At 40.7% G+C, this 13,239-nt stretch overlaps 1 protein-coding gene across 5 annotated transcripts in view; it reads left to right on the top strand.

Annotated features, from left to right (window-relative positions):
* The first annotated feature begins 398 nt into the window (after positions 1-398).
* The window catches only part of LOC308185385 (uncharacterized protein), a 38,551-nt gene continuing 25,710 nt past the window's right edge, over positions 399-13,239 (top strand). The window contains exons 1-4 of one of the 5 annotated variants that reach the window (XR_013943337.1): positions 777-911; positions 1,228-1,425; positions 1,593-1,701; positions 2,664-3,453. Coding sequence is in view for 1 of the 5 variants with exons in the window: in XM_080573384.1 (XP_080429510.1) it covers positions 667-765; positions 1,593-1,701 (208 nt within the window). In the remaining 4 variants the exon portion in view is untranslated. The other 4 variants (XR_013943338.1, XR_013943336.1, XR_013943339.1 and 1 more) reach the window with 4 other exon arrangements.

Below are 13,239 nucleotides of genomic sequence, written 5' to 3' on the forward strand. Positions count from 1 at the left end.
TGTCTTTGTTGTTACTCTTCCATTCAACAGCAAAACCATAGTACTCAGGTATGAATAGATAAAGCACTGTGTACTTGTTGACAGTATTTTAAATGAAGGAAGAGATAAATTTATAAAACAAGTTGCATGTCCCATTTTCTGTGTTGAGGAAGGTCAGGTTCTGGACTGGTAAAGAGTAAAATATTGTGGTTAATGAAGTTACTCAAAGGAAGCCAAGAAGAGAGTTTGACCACGTGTCTTTGGGACCAGTGAGTTGAAGACAGCAAAGAGCCAAGTGAAGCAAGAAGCGTGATTGACCTGCTCTTCTCAGATCAACCATCAAAAGGTTACCAAGGCTGTGGGACACTTTCTGACAGTATCTGCTCAGAGGTTTTTAGGGCAGATGTGTTGGTTAAGTTCATCAGCTTGTGTCTGACGTTAGCTCGGATGCATATGAATCATATGTTGATATAATTTTAGACCAAAAAAGTTTATGCAGCCAGAGCCAACAGGCATTTAGCAGAAGCAGGACCCCCTGTGATGGTTCCACAAGAAGTCATCAGCTGTGGGAGGAATAAGCCCATGTGTGTGGTAATGAGTTAATCACACCCAGAGCATCACCCTGTCTGGGCAGAAGGCCTTGAGATCGAACCAGGCAACTAGTGGTAACAGCAGGGACCTGGAAGAATGGCAAACCAAGCAGGGAAAATCCATAATGCATTATTTGCTGTTGCTCTACCGGGGTCACTGCCATTGTACGAATTAACAGCACCTGCTGAGGACCGGGTAATTTAACCAAAGGACTGGAACCCCCGAAAAAGGGCTTCATACACTGAATTGAATTGCTGGAAGAGCAAATGCTGATTTCTGCTGGTACCAAGCCAGGGAAGCATATCCTGCTAAAAATTCTGCAGAGAACTGCCAGAAAATCAGTGAGCGTTTGCAGTTAAAAAGTTGTCAAAATACTCTTGTAAAAATAGACTGACTGTGAATAATGAAAAATGCAGGTGAAAAATGTGTGCTGCTAATGAGTGAACAGAAAGCCGAATGAGTTATAAATGCATTAAATGCCATTTTCCTTTGTGTTAGGTAAAGGGCAGCTTTCTAATTAAATCAACAGTTATATATAAAGTGGGGATATATTTAATGTCCATGTGAAGTTCAGAATTTTAGAAGAGATAGTAATCTTTTGCTAAGGATTCAGAATATTCTTAGAAACTTTAGAAGCAAACTGTATTCCTCCTGCAGGTTTTTACAGGGCAGGCAATGACCAAAGATAATAGATGGTACTTCTGGGGAAGGAAGCGCTCTTCTCATCACCCTCTGCTGATATAAAGCAATGTTTAGAGCAATCAAAAAGCAGCAGCTGTTGGGGTGGCTTCCGTAAAGGATTGCCAAAGAGTAAATGGTGTTGACACCCTAATGAAAGCACAGTTGAAAGCTTGAGTAAGTCCAGTGTCTTGCTGTGTGCTCATTTGGCCTAAAAAAAGATTATGTGTTAAAATCCCACAAGTATGTCTAAAGCCACTTTTATAGAACTTGCTGAATTTCTATAGAGGTTTTTTTTTTGTTTTGGTGTTTTTTTTTTTTTTTTTTTCATTTACCCTTATTAGGTTCCACATGACATTTCCTCAGAGGAAGGCAAGGAAGAACCTGAAGGAATAAAAATCTTACTCATCCTCGGATCCATGCATTTTTGTACTCTTCAGATGAAAGTACCAGGTAGGTTTTGCTCTCTGCTGGTGGTTACGCTTTTAACTTCTGTGGCTAAGGTCTTCTTCTGGATTCACAGGGTTCTTTTGATCCAAAGGTCTAAACAGGATGTGTAGGTTTTGGAGTTCAGTGATTGAAGTAGGATCAGTGATATTGTCAAAATAAATCACAGTGCACTGGGTTTATAGGCTTTGCAGAACATCAGCTTACTGCAACCGCATTTCTAATTAACTCAGTAAGCTTAGTACCATCTTGTTGAGAGCTGGGTTCAAATAAGAAAAATTATTTTCACTTAAGAAAAATTATGTCTCTGTGTATTTTTCAAAACACAACTGAGACTTGCTGTAGCAGATCTTGTCAGCCCGTTGTTTCTATCTCTTCTGTTTCTTTCACTTTCTGCATTTTTTCTGTTATTCCCTGCATTCTCCACAGGCCAAGATCTTTTAGCCCTTCACCTTCAAGTCTTCTGCCCCCTCTCACCACCATCAGTAGTCTGCCCTCAGGCAGTAATGTTTCTTTCTATATCTTGTCTGCAACACCTATTTCTCCACTTTTTTACACTCTGCAAACCTTAAGCATGTTAGTAACTCTACTCTAAGTGACACAAGAGAGCAAAGTTGCACAGATAAGTATGCACACACTGAATTTTTGCAGCTGTGTGAAGTATAGCATGAAAAGAGTTCTGGAGTGGGTTTTTTTAATTTTTTTTTTTTGTGCCCTGAAATACAGCATGAAAAAGGATATTTTTAGTCTACTAATACATTGTGTTAGACATGAAAGACACATGAGCAAAATCTATCCCAAGCCTATTTACTTACAAAATGGCAACAAATGGACTCCTGATGTAAATACCATCTATTTCTAGCCTATTCTGGGATGTGTTTAGGCTTATCTAAGCAATTTTCCCCACACTCTCTCAGAGTCTTCTTTAAGACTACATTAGGTTTTTTTTTTTTTCTTTTTCCTCACAGTGCCCCTCTGCTTCTCTTCTTATTTAATAATCTTCACATCACAGCAGCCTTTTCTGCAATGGAAGAATTGAATGGGTTGCATGTGTTTCTCCCACTCCTTGTTATTTGCCAGGAAGCACAGCTAGAGTGAATGCTCGTTGTGCTGTGTCATTCAAGGAGCTGAGGATCAAATTCCCACAGGTGCTCATGCAGTTTTTGACCTCCTGAATGACTGCCATCCATGTGAGACTACAAGGACTGACCTTGGAGTTCTGCCTGAGGTCCTCAGTAGTTCTGAACTGAGGGTCTGCCTAACAGTTGACCAGTGTCCCCAGAAGAATTTTTTCCCTTGGAGTTCCGACACTGACAAGAGCCAGATAAGGGTTGGTATTGGCGTTACCAAGGTATTCCCCCTCGTTATAGAAAGGCAACAGTGGATAAGGTTAAACAACAGGCTTGTTAAATGGAGCAGGCCTATTTAATAGGCTGGCCAGAGGAATGATGACTCAGTGGTAGTACGATTTATGGGAGCAGTGCTTTGGTGGCAACAGAAGAACTACAAATGCTAACATTATCCTGATCTACATATTACCCTTTATACATTTAGGCGTTGCCATAGTCTTAAATAAATAAACCTCTAGAAAATAATTATTAATAAATTAACCTTAAAAAAACAACCCTCAGACTAGAGATTAGAATCAAAATTTGCACACCTAGGTGTGTGAAGAAACAGCACCTTGAATTTACCATACTTAAACCATAAGAGAACTTTGCATCTTTCCAGAACAACTTTGGAAATTGATAGAATCCCTATTAAAAAAGTAAGAGATTTTTATTTAAAAGTCAACTTTTAGACATCCAGATGAAGAATGTTGATATTAACTTCTGAGATTTCACAACAGACAAATATTTTAAAGCATCGAAGTTCATAGTACTGAGAAGAGTGTGTAGCAAGGTTGTTAGCTACTTTTTACTAAGTTTCCTGTTTCATTTCTTCCACTTTATGGAAAGAGCTCCCAGCTGTGAAAGAGCAGTAGTGGTCTTATGTTAGAAGACTTCAGTTAAGATTTGCTTCTCCAACCTGCACACTTTGCTTTTGAAGCAGACCTATGCTTTCTCTCCTTGAGTGTTCTTCAGTGTAGCTGAGTGATAGCATTCAGCAGCCAATCTGAAAATAGAATTCACTGCAGAAGTTCAAGAACTGAGGTGAAATGCTGAGAGAACACTCTGGCTTAAAACCAAAAAGGAAAGGAAACAACAGAGAGATGAGGGAAAAAAAGGCAAGGGCATTACTGTCTGAGAAGGCTGGAATACTGATATTTTTACCCAGGCTTGAGGGTTGCAGAGACTTGTGCACGACAGCAGGTTAGGACAGTAAAGCAAATCATGCTGGACTACCCTGGCTGTCCTCTTTGGCTGAGGTGCTTGGCTCTGGTGACAGGGATGTTGTACAGCTTGACTCTGGCAAGGGAAGGGAGGGCAGCCCCAGCTGCACTGACCCTGAGAAGAACAGGGTTTTCAGCTCCTGAAAAAAAGAGCAAAACCAAGAGCGCAATGACTCTTTGGGCCTGTCAGAGCAGGGGGGTGCGTGCAAGGGCACTGAGGGAACTGTCTGTGATCCTCATGCAGCTGCTCTTTGTTGGTTTGGGAAGGTCCCGGTGGCTGGGGGAGGTTCCTCAGAAACGACAGGCAGATGTTACCCATCTGATTCTGGGATGGTGGGTCTGATTCTGATTTCAAGAAAAAAAAAAAAAAAGGAAACCTTATAACTCTCAAGACCTTTTTCCACTTATATATTTTTTTGTTTTGTTTCTTTACAACTTACACGATTAATACTTTAGTCCTTTCTTAACCACATGCACATATAATCCTAGAACAGTTACTGTTTGGCAGATACCAGATGAATTAAACTTTCTCAGTACTGGAATCAGAAATCTACTAAATTAATATTGTATGTTTGGATTTTTTTAAAATTAATTTATTAGTTTATTTATTTAGGTTCACATTTGTTAATTTGTTATTTGAGCAAATTTAGCTTTTATAGGACCTGAGATAGATATGATTATGTCTTCTGTGTGTCAGTTCAAAACTGGAATACTGATCAGAGCTGATTTCAGCATGGCTACACTGTGAAGCTTTGATTTACTCAGAGGCATGTCCATCTGCTTAACTGGGAAAATGAATAGTCCTGTTGACTTCAGTAAAACCATCCTTTAATTCCCACGTGGTGGGAGGAGATGTTCAGAGGAAGGAATTTGAAAAGCTCTGAGTCATGGCCTGGTTCTGCTTCTCTATATGTGGTGCAGTGTTTAGCATCCTTCAGGATTGTTTTAGTTACATCAACCGTCATAGTTTATAGAATCACAGAATATCCCGAGTTGGAAGGGACCCATAAGGATCATCGAGTCCAACTCCGGGCACCGCACAGGTCTACCCAAAAGTTCAGACCATGTGACTAAGTGCACAGTCCAATCGCTTCTTAAATTCAGACAGGCTCGGTGCAGTGACTACTTCACTGGGGAGCCTGTTCCAGTGTGCAACCACCCCCTCGGTGAAGAACCTCTTCCTGATGTCCAGCCTAAACTTCCCCTACCTCAGCTTCACACCGTTCCTGTGGGTCCTATCACTGGTGATAACGGAGAATAGGTCACCTGCCTCTCCACTCCCTCTCACGAGGAAGTTGTAGACTGCGATGAGGCCCCCCCTCAGCCTCCTCTTCTCCAGGCTGAACAGGCCCAGTGACCTCAGCCGCTCCTCATACGTCTTCCCCTCTAGGCCCTTCACCATCTTTGTAGCCCTCCTCTGGACACTCTCTAACAGTTTAATGTCTTTTTTGTACTGTGGTGCCCAGTTATGAGTTATAGAGATCTTTTTTTCAGTCTGAGGTGAACTTCTAAAGAGCCACTCTCATGTTTTATTTGTGCTGAATTTTTATCCCCTTTATGGTTTTCTGGAAAGTGTTCTCAGTTTTTCACTTGTAAACAATAAAACAATGGATCTGGGAAGTTTATTACATTGTAATTTGCATCAAGCCTTGACTAACCACTTGGCCATCGTTTTATTATCTGAACTCAGTTCTTTCGGGGATTGTAAATTAATAGGACATGGATTCCTATTTCCTCTCCCTTAGCAGGGATGATACACCTTTCTCAGTGGAAATTTCATCCATCGGTAGGTATGGATATCATTGTAATGCAGTGTTTGGCTTCTGCTAGTTCAATATTGAAAAGGCAGCAGGTGGTGGAATCTGACTTCTGTAAACTAATTTTATTATTTTAAGAGGAATCAGCTTATAACAGATTCTGAACATAACTTTCTTCTTAATGTAACTTTCTGAATAATAGAAGCAGTGTAATTAGCCAGTCCAAACAGTTGATTCTCCTGCTTATATTTAGCATTGCTGCAGCCTCAGCTTGAGTATTGTGTGCAGTTCTGGGCTCAACAATCTGAAAGGGTTGTTAAGATACCTGAAAGCTTTGAGAGGAGGGCAGCAAAGCTGGTAAATGGGCTGGAAGGCATGTTGTGTGGGAGAGGCTGAAGACACCTGGTTTGCCCTGTCTGGAGAAGAGGAGGCTGAGAGGCAGCTCCCTGCAGCTCCTGAGGAGGTGAAGGGCAGAGAGAGGTGCCAGCGTCTGCTCCCTGGTCACCCATGGCAGGAACCAAGGGATGGCACAGAGCTGGGCCAGGGGAGGCTCAGGCTGGGCATCGGCGAAGATTTCTTCACTGTGAGGGTGGTCAGAGACTGGAACAGGCTCCCCAGAGAGGTGGCTGGTGTCCCAAGCCTGTCCATGTCCAAGAGGCATTGGGACAAAGCCCTCAGTAACATCCTCTAACTTTTGGTAGTCCTGAAGTTGTCAGGCAGTTGGATACAATGATAGTTGCAGGTCCCTTAAAACTGAACTATTCTATTCTATTCTGTTCTGTTCTTGAAAATTTTGAAGTTTATTTCTTCAATGTTCTGGTGAGAACTCCAGCTTGAAGGACAAAACCCAAATCTCCTCCAGCTCTCTCTATTTGACATTCTCTTCATAGGCCTTTTGCTCTCTGTACCCTATCTTGTTCTGAATGATTTTCTGCTAGGTACCCTTGTTTCCTCCACATTCTGTCATAATTTGGCAGCTCTAAGTAGGAGTCTGTCTGTTAATAATCGGTGTGTCTGCTTTGAGCACGCTGATTGCTATCAGTTTTGCAGATTTTCTGCTAGTTATTGATTTCCTAGATCTGTTCATTGCAGATGAAATCCCCCCAGATGTTGCACAGAATTTTTTGAATACACACAACTTTCATGACATCCATTTTCACCTCTAATATTTTTACCTGTGGAACTTTTGCAGCTGGAGGGAAAGGTGGCAATCTCTGACCATCAGCTTTTCCTTGAAGGTCAAACTAAGGCAAAGAGACTCTTGCTTTTCCTCAGTAATGGTTTGTACTCCAGTCTATACAGTACACAGAGTTGGATGTTAAAAAGGCTCTGCAGATATTTTTGAAAACAAATAATCAACACTAATTTGTCTAAATAATGCAAAATAGATGGTCACTTTTAAAGATCTTACATGGAAAAGGTATAGCTTGGTGTCCTGGTGGGCTGTCATCAAGGACAATTCAGCCCCTTTCATTAATTCAAAGCAAGAGATAGTAAGATCATTCTGCAAATACTCAGCCAAGGTTGATTTATTAAAACCTTATGGCTCACCAACTTACTCCTCCTTCTCAAACCTGAATTTTGGATTGAAATCCTTTTAGAAAAATTCCTGCAGGCAATAATGAAGGTGTTCTTTATCAATCTGTGATGGATTGGAGTTAGTAGAGCCCCAGTTCCAGACAGTCATTTCTTGCAGGCTCAGTTCAGTCTTACTCACAGTTCCTTGGTGCTACTTGTTTTCTTTCTGGTGTCTTGATTCACCTCTTTGTTGTGGTGTGTGTTTTTTTTTTTGTTTGTTTTTTTTTTTTTTTTTTTTTTTTTTTTGTTTTTTGAATATGAGATAAATTGTTGAGGGGCTGGAAGGTAAAATAAGATTAGTGACTGGTTATCCTGAGGATCCAGTTTTCCAAGACTGAATACTGAGCTCTTAAGAAAGTGACGTAATCTTGATACACCTCATGTGGGAAGCACTAAAGTAGAGAGTCTAAAATTACAAGTTGGTTTTGAAGAACTGGACATCTGCTGAGAAGAGTACAACCTTTTAAGAGGGAGAAGAAAAGAATTTAAAAAAAAATGAAAAAAATCAGAAGATTAACACTTTCAAGTTGTGTAGCACACTGGCAAATCTAGATTTTTGCCAACAGGCAAGTGGTAAAATAGTTGCAGTTGAAAATTCAGAATAAGCATGGTGACTTTATGTAGCCAGAGATGGGTTTTATGTATGGAACAGAAGAGGGGAAAGTGACGGATACCAGAGGAATGGCATGCTCTTTGTTGAAACAGTGAGGAAAAACAGTTGTGCATTTTGTCTGAAAACCTTTCCACTGAAAATCGAGCTGTCTACTATAGTTATCTGAGTGAAGTAAGTGATTCTTTTGGAATGAGGAAGAGAAGCCCTCAAGCAGTGCTGTGGGTTGCCCTTTGTCTTGGGCTATCTTGAAAGGGAGACAGAGCAGGCAAAAATAAATAAAAGTGAATAAAATTGTACCAACAGTGGACTTAACGTTTACCATGTGCAAATGTTGTAGGGCAATGCAGTGGAATGGAGCAACAGAGCTGGTCCTGGCTCTGTGCTTCTGACATACCATGTCGCTTTTTGCTTGGAGAGGGCATTATGAATTCTGGCCAGGCTCTGCTCTTTATTACTTCAGCTGTCATCGAGGTTGGTGGATCTCTGGTGGGGGGTCACACCACCTGGAGGGAGGCTTCTCTGCTGGGGAGACATAATGACATCGGCTTCCTTCACACCATCATGCACTGCTGACTACTGCTGCAGGTGAAGGTATTTTACAGGTACTTACTGCAGGTATTTTGCTGAATATCTCTGCCCATGAAAGGTTTTGTGAAAGTCAGCTGGGTCTGGCATCCTGGTCTCTGTTGTCAGTCTTTTGTCCTTTACTGTGTTGCCAAAATTCAAGCAAATATGAGCACATTCATGGGAAAGGCATTGCAGACATCAAATGTTACTAAAACATTTACTTATGTGGGAATTGTGTTGCCTTGCCTGAGTTAAATCTCTGGAAATAATACTATCAGAGTGTGTGGAGTAGAAGACTGGTGGTAAAATGATAGAAAAGCACTGTAATTTTCCATAATGAATTATTCATGGGATGTTATTCAAATCACAGACAGGAAACTCATATGTATAAAGTTAGCTAAATACTATAGTTCATTTATGGACAGGACTCAGTCATGTGAAGGCTTGCCATATGTCCCCCACTAGCAGAAGCAGAGATCCAGAGCCATATTTTCTGCTGGTGCACACAGGCATAGCTCCATTGACTTTAATGAAGTTGAAGATTCAGCTCTTTCTTTTGAGAGGTTGTGTTGTTGTTTCTCTATTATAGTTACATGTCCTTTTTATTTATGAACATGTGACAACTTTGTTTTTCCTTGTGTTGGTTAGAATGTAGTTATAAATCTCTCCTCCACAATTGTTGAGGGTTCTTCAGCTCTTCTAACCCATAACGTGAATATTTCATGGGAAAACTGGATATTTTTTGCCTTGGTTGATATTTGAGAGAAGTCAAATATTTAAGCAAAGATGAGAACAAGAGATTGAAAAACACTACTAAATATAGTGATAATAATGGCTACCATAACACATTTGTATTAGGAGAAGCTCAGCAGTTTAGTCCTCTCAAACAAGCTGTTCTAAGGACTAAGATGAGCATCTCCTGTATCAAAAAATGGACAAGTCATTACAGTATTGTGGTTTTTTTTCTTCTTTTTTCTCCTCCAGTCCAAACTGCCAGAACTACTTTGTGCCTTATAACTCTTTTCATGAACATGGGCCACTTTCATTTCTCCCTTACACAGATACTTATTGCCCCATATTAGTCGAGAGCCCTGTGAAAACAGTCTGGTTGCATGGGCTAACCGAAGGCTTTCAGTCATGACCTCATGGATGTGGTGTGTGGGCAGTAGTCTGCCTGTTGTACAGGGCTGCCTGGCCATGGTTGTGCTGCCAAAGGCCAGGGTATTCAAAAGGTGCAGAGACAGTCTATGAAAGGTTTTGTAGTAGACTGCGGAAGGAGGTGCAATGAATAATAATTAAAACTGCCTATGAATGTGATGGGACAATTCTGTACTTTTTATGGCAAAAGTCTGAAACTCAGTATATTCTGCTTAGTAAACACACAAGGGCATTGCAGAATAAGGTTGCGTATGAATGCACTGACTTAAGTGATGATTCACTATAATTTTTCCTGAGCTGCTGGTTGAGCAAGGCAGCCAATAGCTAGCCAAATGTATTTTAAGCCACCCCAGATACTCCATGCTTGGTAGAATTGCTACTAAATATTCCTCTCCTTGCATAGGAACAATTGCCCAGGACGATAATTTGCAAAACAGACAAATATTAGCACATCTAAGGAAAATCTCTGCTGTCTTACGAGTGCACCGTTTTAATGCCAAACTTCTGTATCTGGTGAGCTCTGAACAAGCAGCAGGCTCACCCTGATTAGCTGAGCTACCATTCAGCTGGCATACCATTCATGCCAGAAAAACACTGACTTCTTAAATTAATGAGATTCTGCAGTATTAACAGCTATTTTGGATTTTTTCATATATTTTCAGATTGACTTTTTTTTTCATTCACAAATAATTAAGCTAACCTGGTCATTTTCATTGTCTTTTTAAGAAAAAGTGTATGTTTGGACCTGCAATAATTTGATATTGTTTGCATCTTGTACACTACCACAGATAAAACATCTTTATTATTAAAATAAAACTGGTGTCTTTTTTTCCTACTGTCCAAATAATGTTCATTGTTTGAATACCATAACATCATGCTCATTAGATTTTGTAAAATCTGAACATGTGGGACCTGAAATAACTTGTTATTTATGTTTCTGATGTCTCTAGGAGATGAGAACTTCTTGGTGTGGTGGTTTTACTCAGGTGGGCAGCCGAGCTCCACCACAACTGCTCTCTTACTCCCCCCCTCCTCAAAGAGGAAGGGGAAGAAAATACAACACAAAGAGCTCGAGGTTTGAGATGAGAATGATTTAATTAAAGGGAAAGGGAATGGGAAGGAAAAGAAACAAAAGAAACAATAAGGCCACATGGAAGCACAGTGAGAAAAAAAAAAGTTATTCTCTACTTCCCATCAACGAGCAATGTTTGGCCACGTCCTGGGAAGCAGGGCCTCAAAACGCATAGCGGTTGTTCAGGAGGACAGCCCCTTCCCCCATGAGAGCCCCCCTTTTTATAGCTGAGCATGACATCAAGTGTTATGGAATATCCCTTTAGTTGGTTTAGGTCAGCTGTACTAGCGATGTCCCCTCCCCATCACTTGCCCACCCCCAGCCTGCTGGCTCCTGGGGGCTTGGAGGGAGTCCTGATGCTGTGCCAGCACTATGCAGCAATAGACACAACACTGGAGTGATACCAGTGCTGTTCCAGCTATGAGCGCAGAGCACAGCACTGTGTGGACTGCTGCAGGGAAAGGTGACTCCATCCTAGACAGACCCAACACACTTGGTTAGCAAATAAGTGAATTTCTCACAGTCATGAAGTAAATCTACATAAGCACCAAGTGCTCAATGTGAAATCCAGTTTCTATCCATTACTTAAACCACATGGGCCTGTCTTTTCCCCGACAATCAAAAAGATTGCTGTAAGGCAGTTGACAAAACAAGGTTACATTTTGGTTTCAGGAAAGACAAGGTGTTGTGACTTTGCAAATTATCACCGATCACACCATGATGCTGAGATCTCATGCCTTCTCTTGGACTCCTGAACCTTGCACGGGCAGCTGTTAGGATTTGGAAAGAAGATGTATGTGTTTCTGTGATATGCCCAGGAACCTCCTGTGTGTCCACATTCCCCTGACACGATCCTGCTCCATCCCAGCTCCAGGGCTGGTAGGAGAGGGGGCTCTGCTGCTTGGCTTGCATTGGGATTTTGCCACTGCTGATCAGTCATTGCCCTGTGCACAGGCAGATACTACTAGGGTATGTGGAAATTATGTTCAAACATAGATGAAATACAATTTGTTCAGAGTTCCACAGCAGTCTGGAGGATTTGCTGTGCATCATGCATATATGGGTATCTCTGAGTCCAGCCTGGGTGAGCTCTTCAAAGCATACAATAACGGCATTTGTGACAGAGTTTTACTTAGAAGTCAGAAATCAAAGCTGAAATTGACTAGGAACCAACCTCACATGCATATTTGGATCTAAATTTTGCATGTATCTTTTATTATTATTATTATTGTTATTATTATTATTTGCATTGAACCCAGTAAAAAGAAAAACAATATCCTGGTTTCCTGGGAAATCTCTTATCAGAATCAATTACCTTACTTACACTTCAGAATGTGTTTCCCTACACCAAGTTAATCCACGCAGACTAGGACAAAAGCAGAGGTTTTTGTGCTCACTACAGATCTGTTGGGAAAACAGCAACTCAATATTCTCAGTCATGATCGGGTGAAATAACATGTTATAGCAGTACACAAGAGAGAACAACAGAAAGCTTGAAATTCTTCCATTCAGAAAGAAAATAGCAAAACCTATGCATTACATTGTGTTTAAAAAAGTAGAATTTGGGACTGGTCAAGATCAAAATATTGCAGTCAATGAAGTTGCTTGGAGGAAGCTAAGAGGAGAATCTGACCTTGTGCCTTTGGGACCAGAGAGCTGAAGACAGTGAAGAGTCAAGAAAAGCAAAAAGTGTAATCAACCTGCTCCTCCCAGATCAACTGTCAAAGCATATTAAGGCTGTGGTGATTTAGGAAAAGTTCTGACAGTATTTGCTGAGTGCTTTTTAGAGCAGTTGCAGTGGTTGAGTTCATCAACTGCCAACCCTGATGTGGCTCAGTTTGTGGAGTCTTCACTCTAAATAAGTGCCCCCCCACCCACACACCTGGCTGAGATGGGGAAGCTGGACTGTGAATTTGCACAACAGCTTTTCCTGAAAGCTGGACTTTGGTGTATTCCTTCAGCCTTGGTCTTAAACAAGGAATTTCAGACAAAACAGGAATTAAATAATATGATGCAGCTTGTTTCCCTTTGTTTTAGATCTGCTTGAATCTTGAATGGATTTATAGGTTTGTGAATTTATAAGAATTTATAATTTTTAACATACACCTGTATCCCATCTGTTTTTTTTTTTTTTTCTCTTTTCTTTTAACCTTCTAAATACAGATATAAAAAGGTCAGAATGTTCGTTTCAGGTATGTTCTTGTAAATCTTGGATATTTTTTCATTTTTATAGGCTTGTTCTAGATTAAAGTGTGGGGGTTTAAATTTATCCTCCAAGAAAAAAAATAAAATCAGTTATTCCATGGATTTTCATTAAGCTACCAAATGAGATGTGAGATTGTTAACAGGAAGAGTTAGACAGTGATCTGTTTCTAGAAATGCAATAGGAATGGGAGCCTATATTTTCATGTGGCTAATACGTCATGAGCTGAGATAGCCAGAGGTCAATAGCCTGAGCAAATGAGCA

This window comes from Anser brachyrhynchus, assembly GCF_964034855.1.
Source record: "Anser brachyrhynchus genome assembly, chromosome: Z".
NCBI lineage: Eukaryota > Metazoa > Chordata > Aves > Anseriformes > Anatidae > Anser > Anser brachyrhynchus.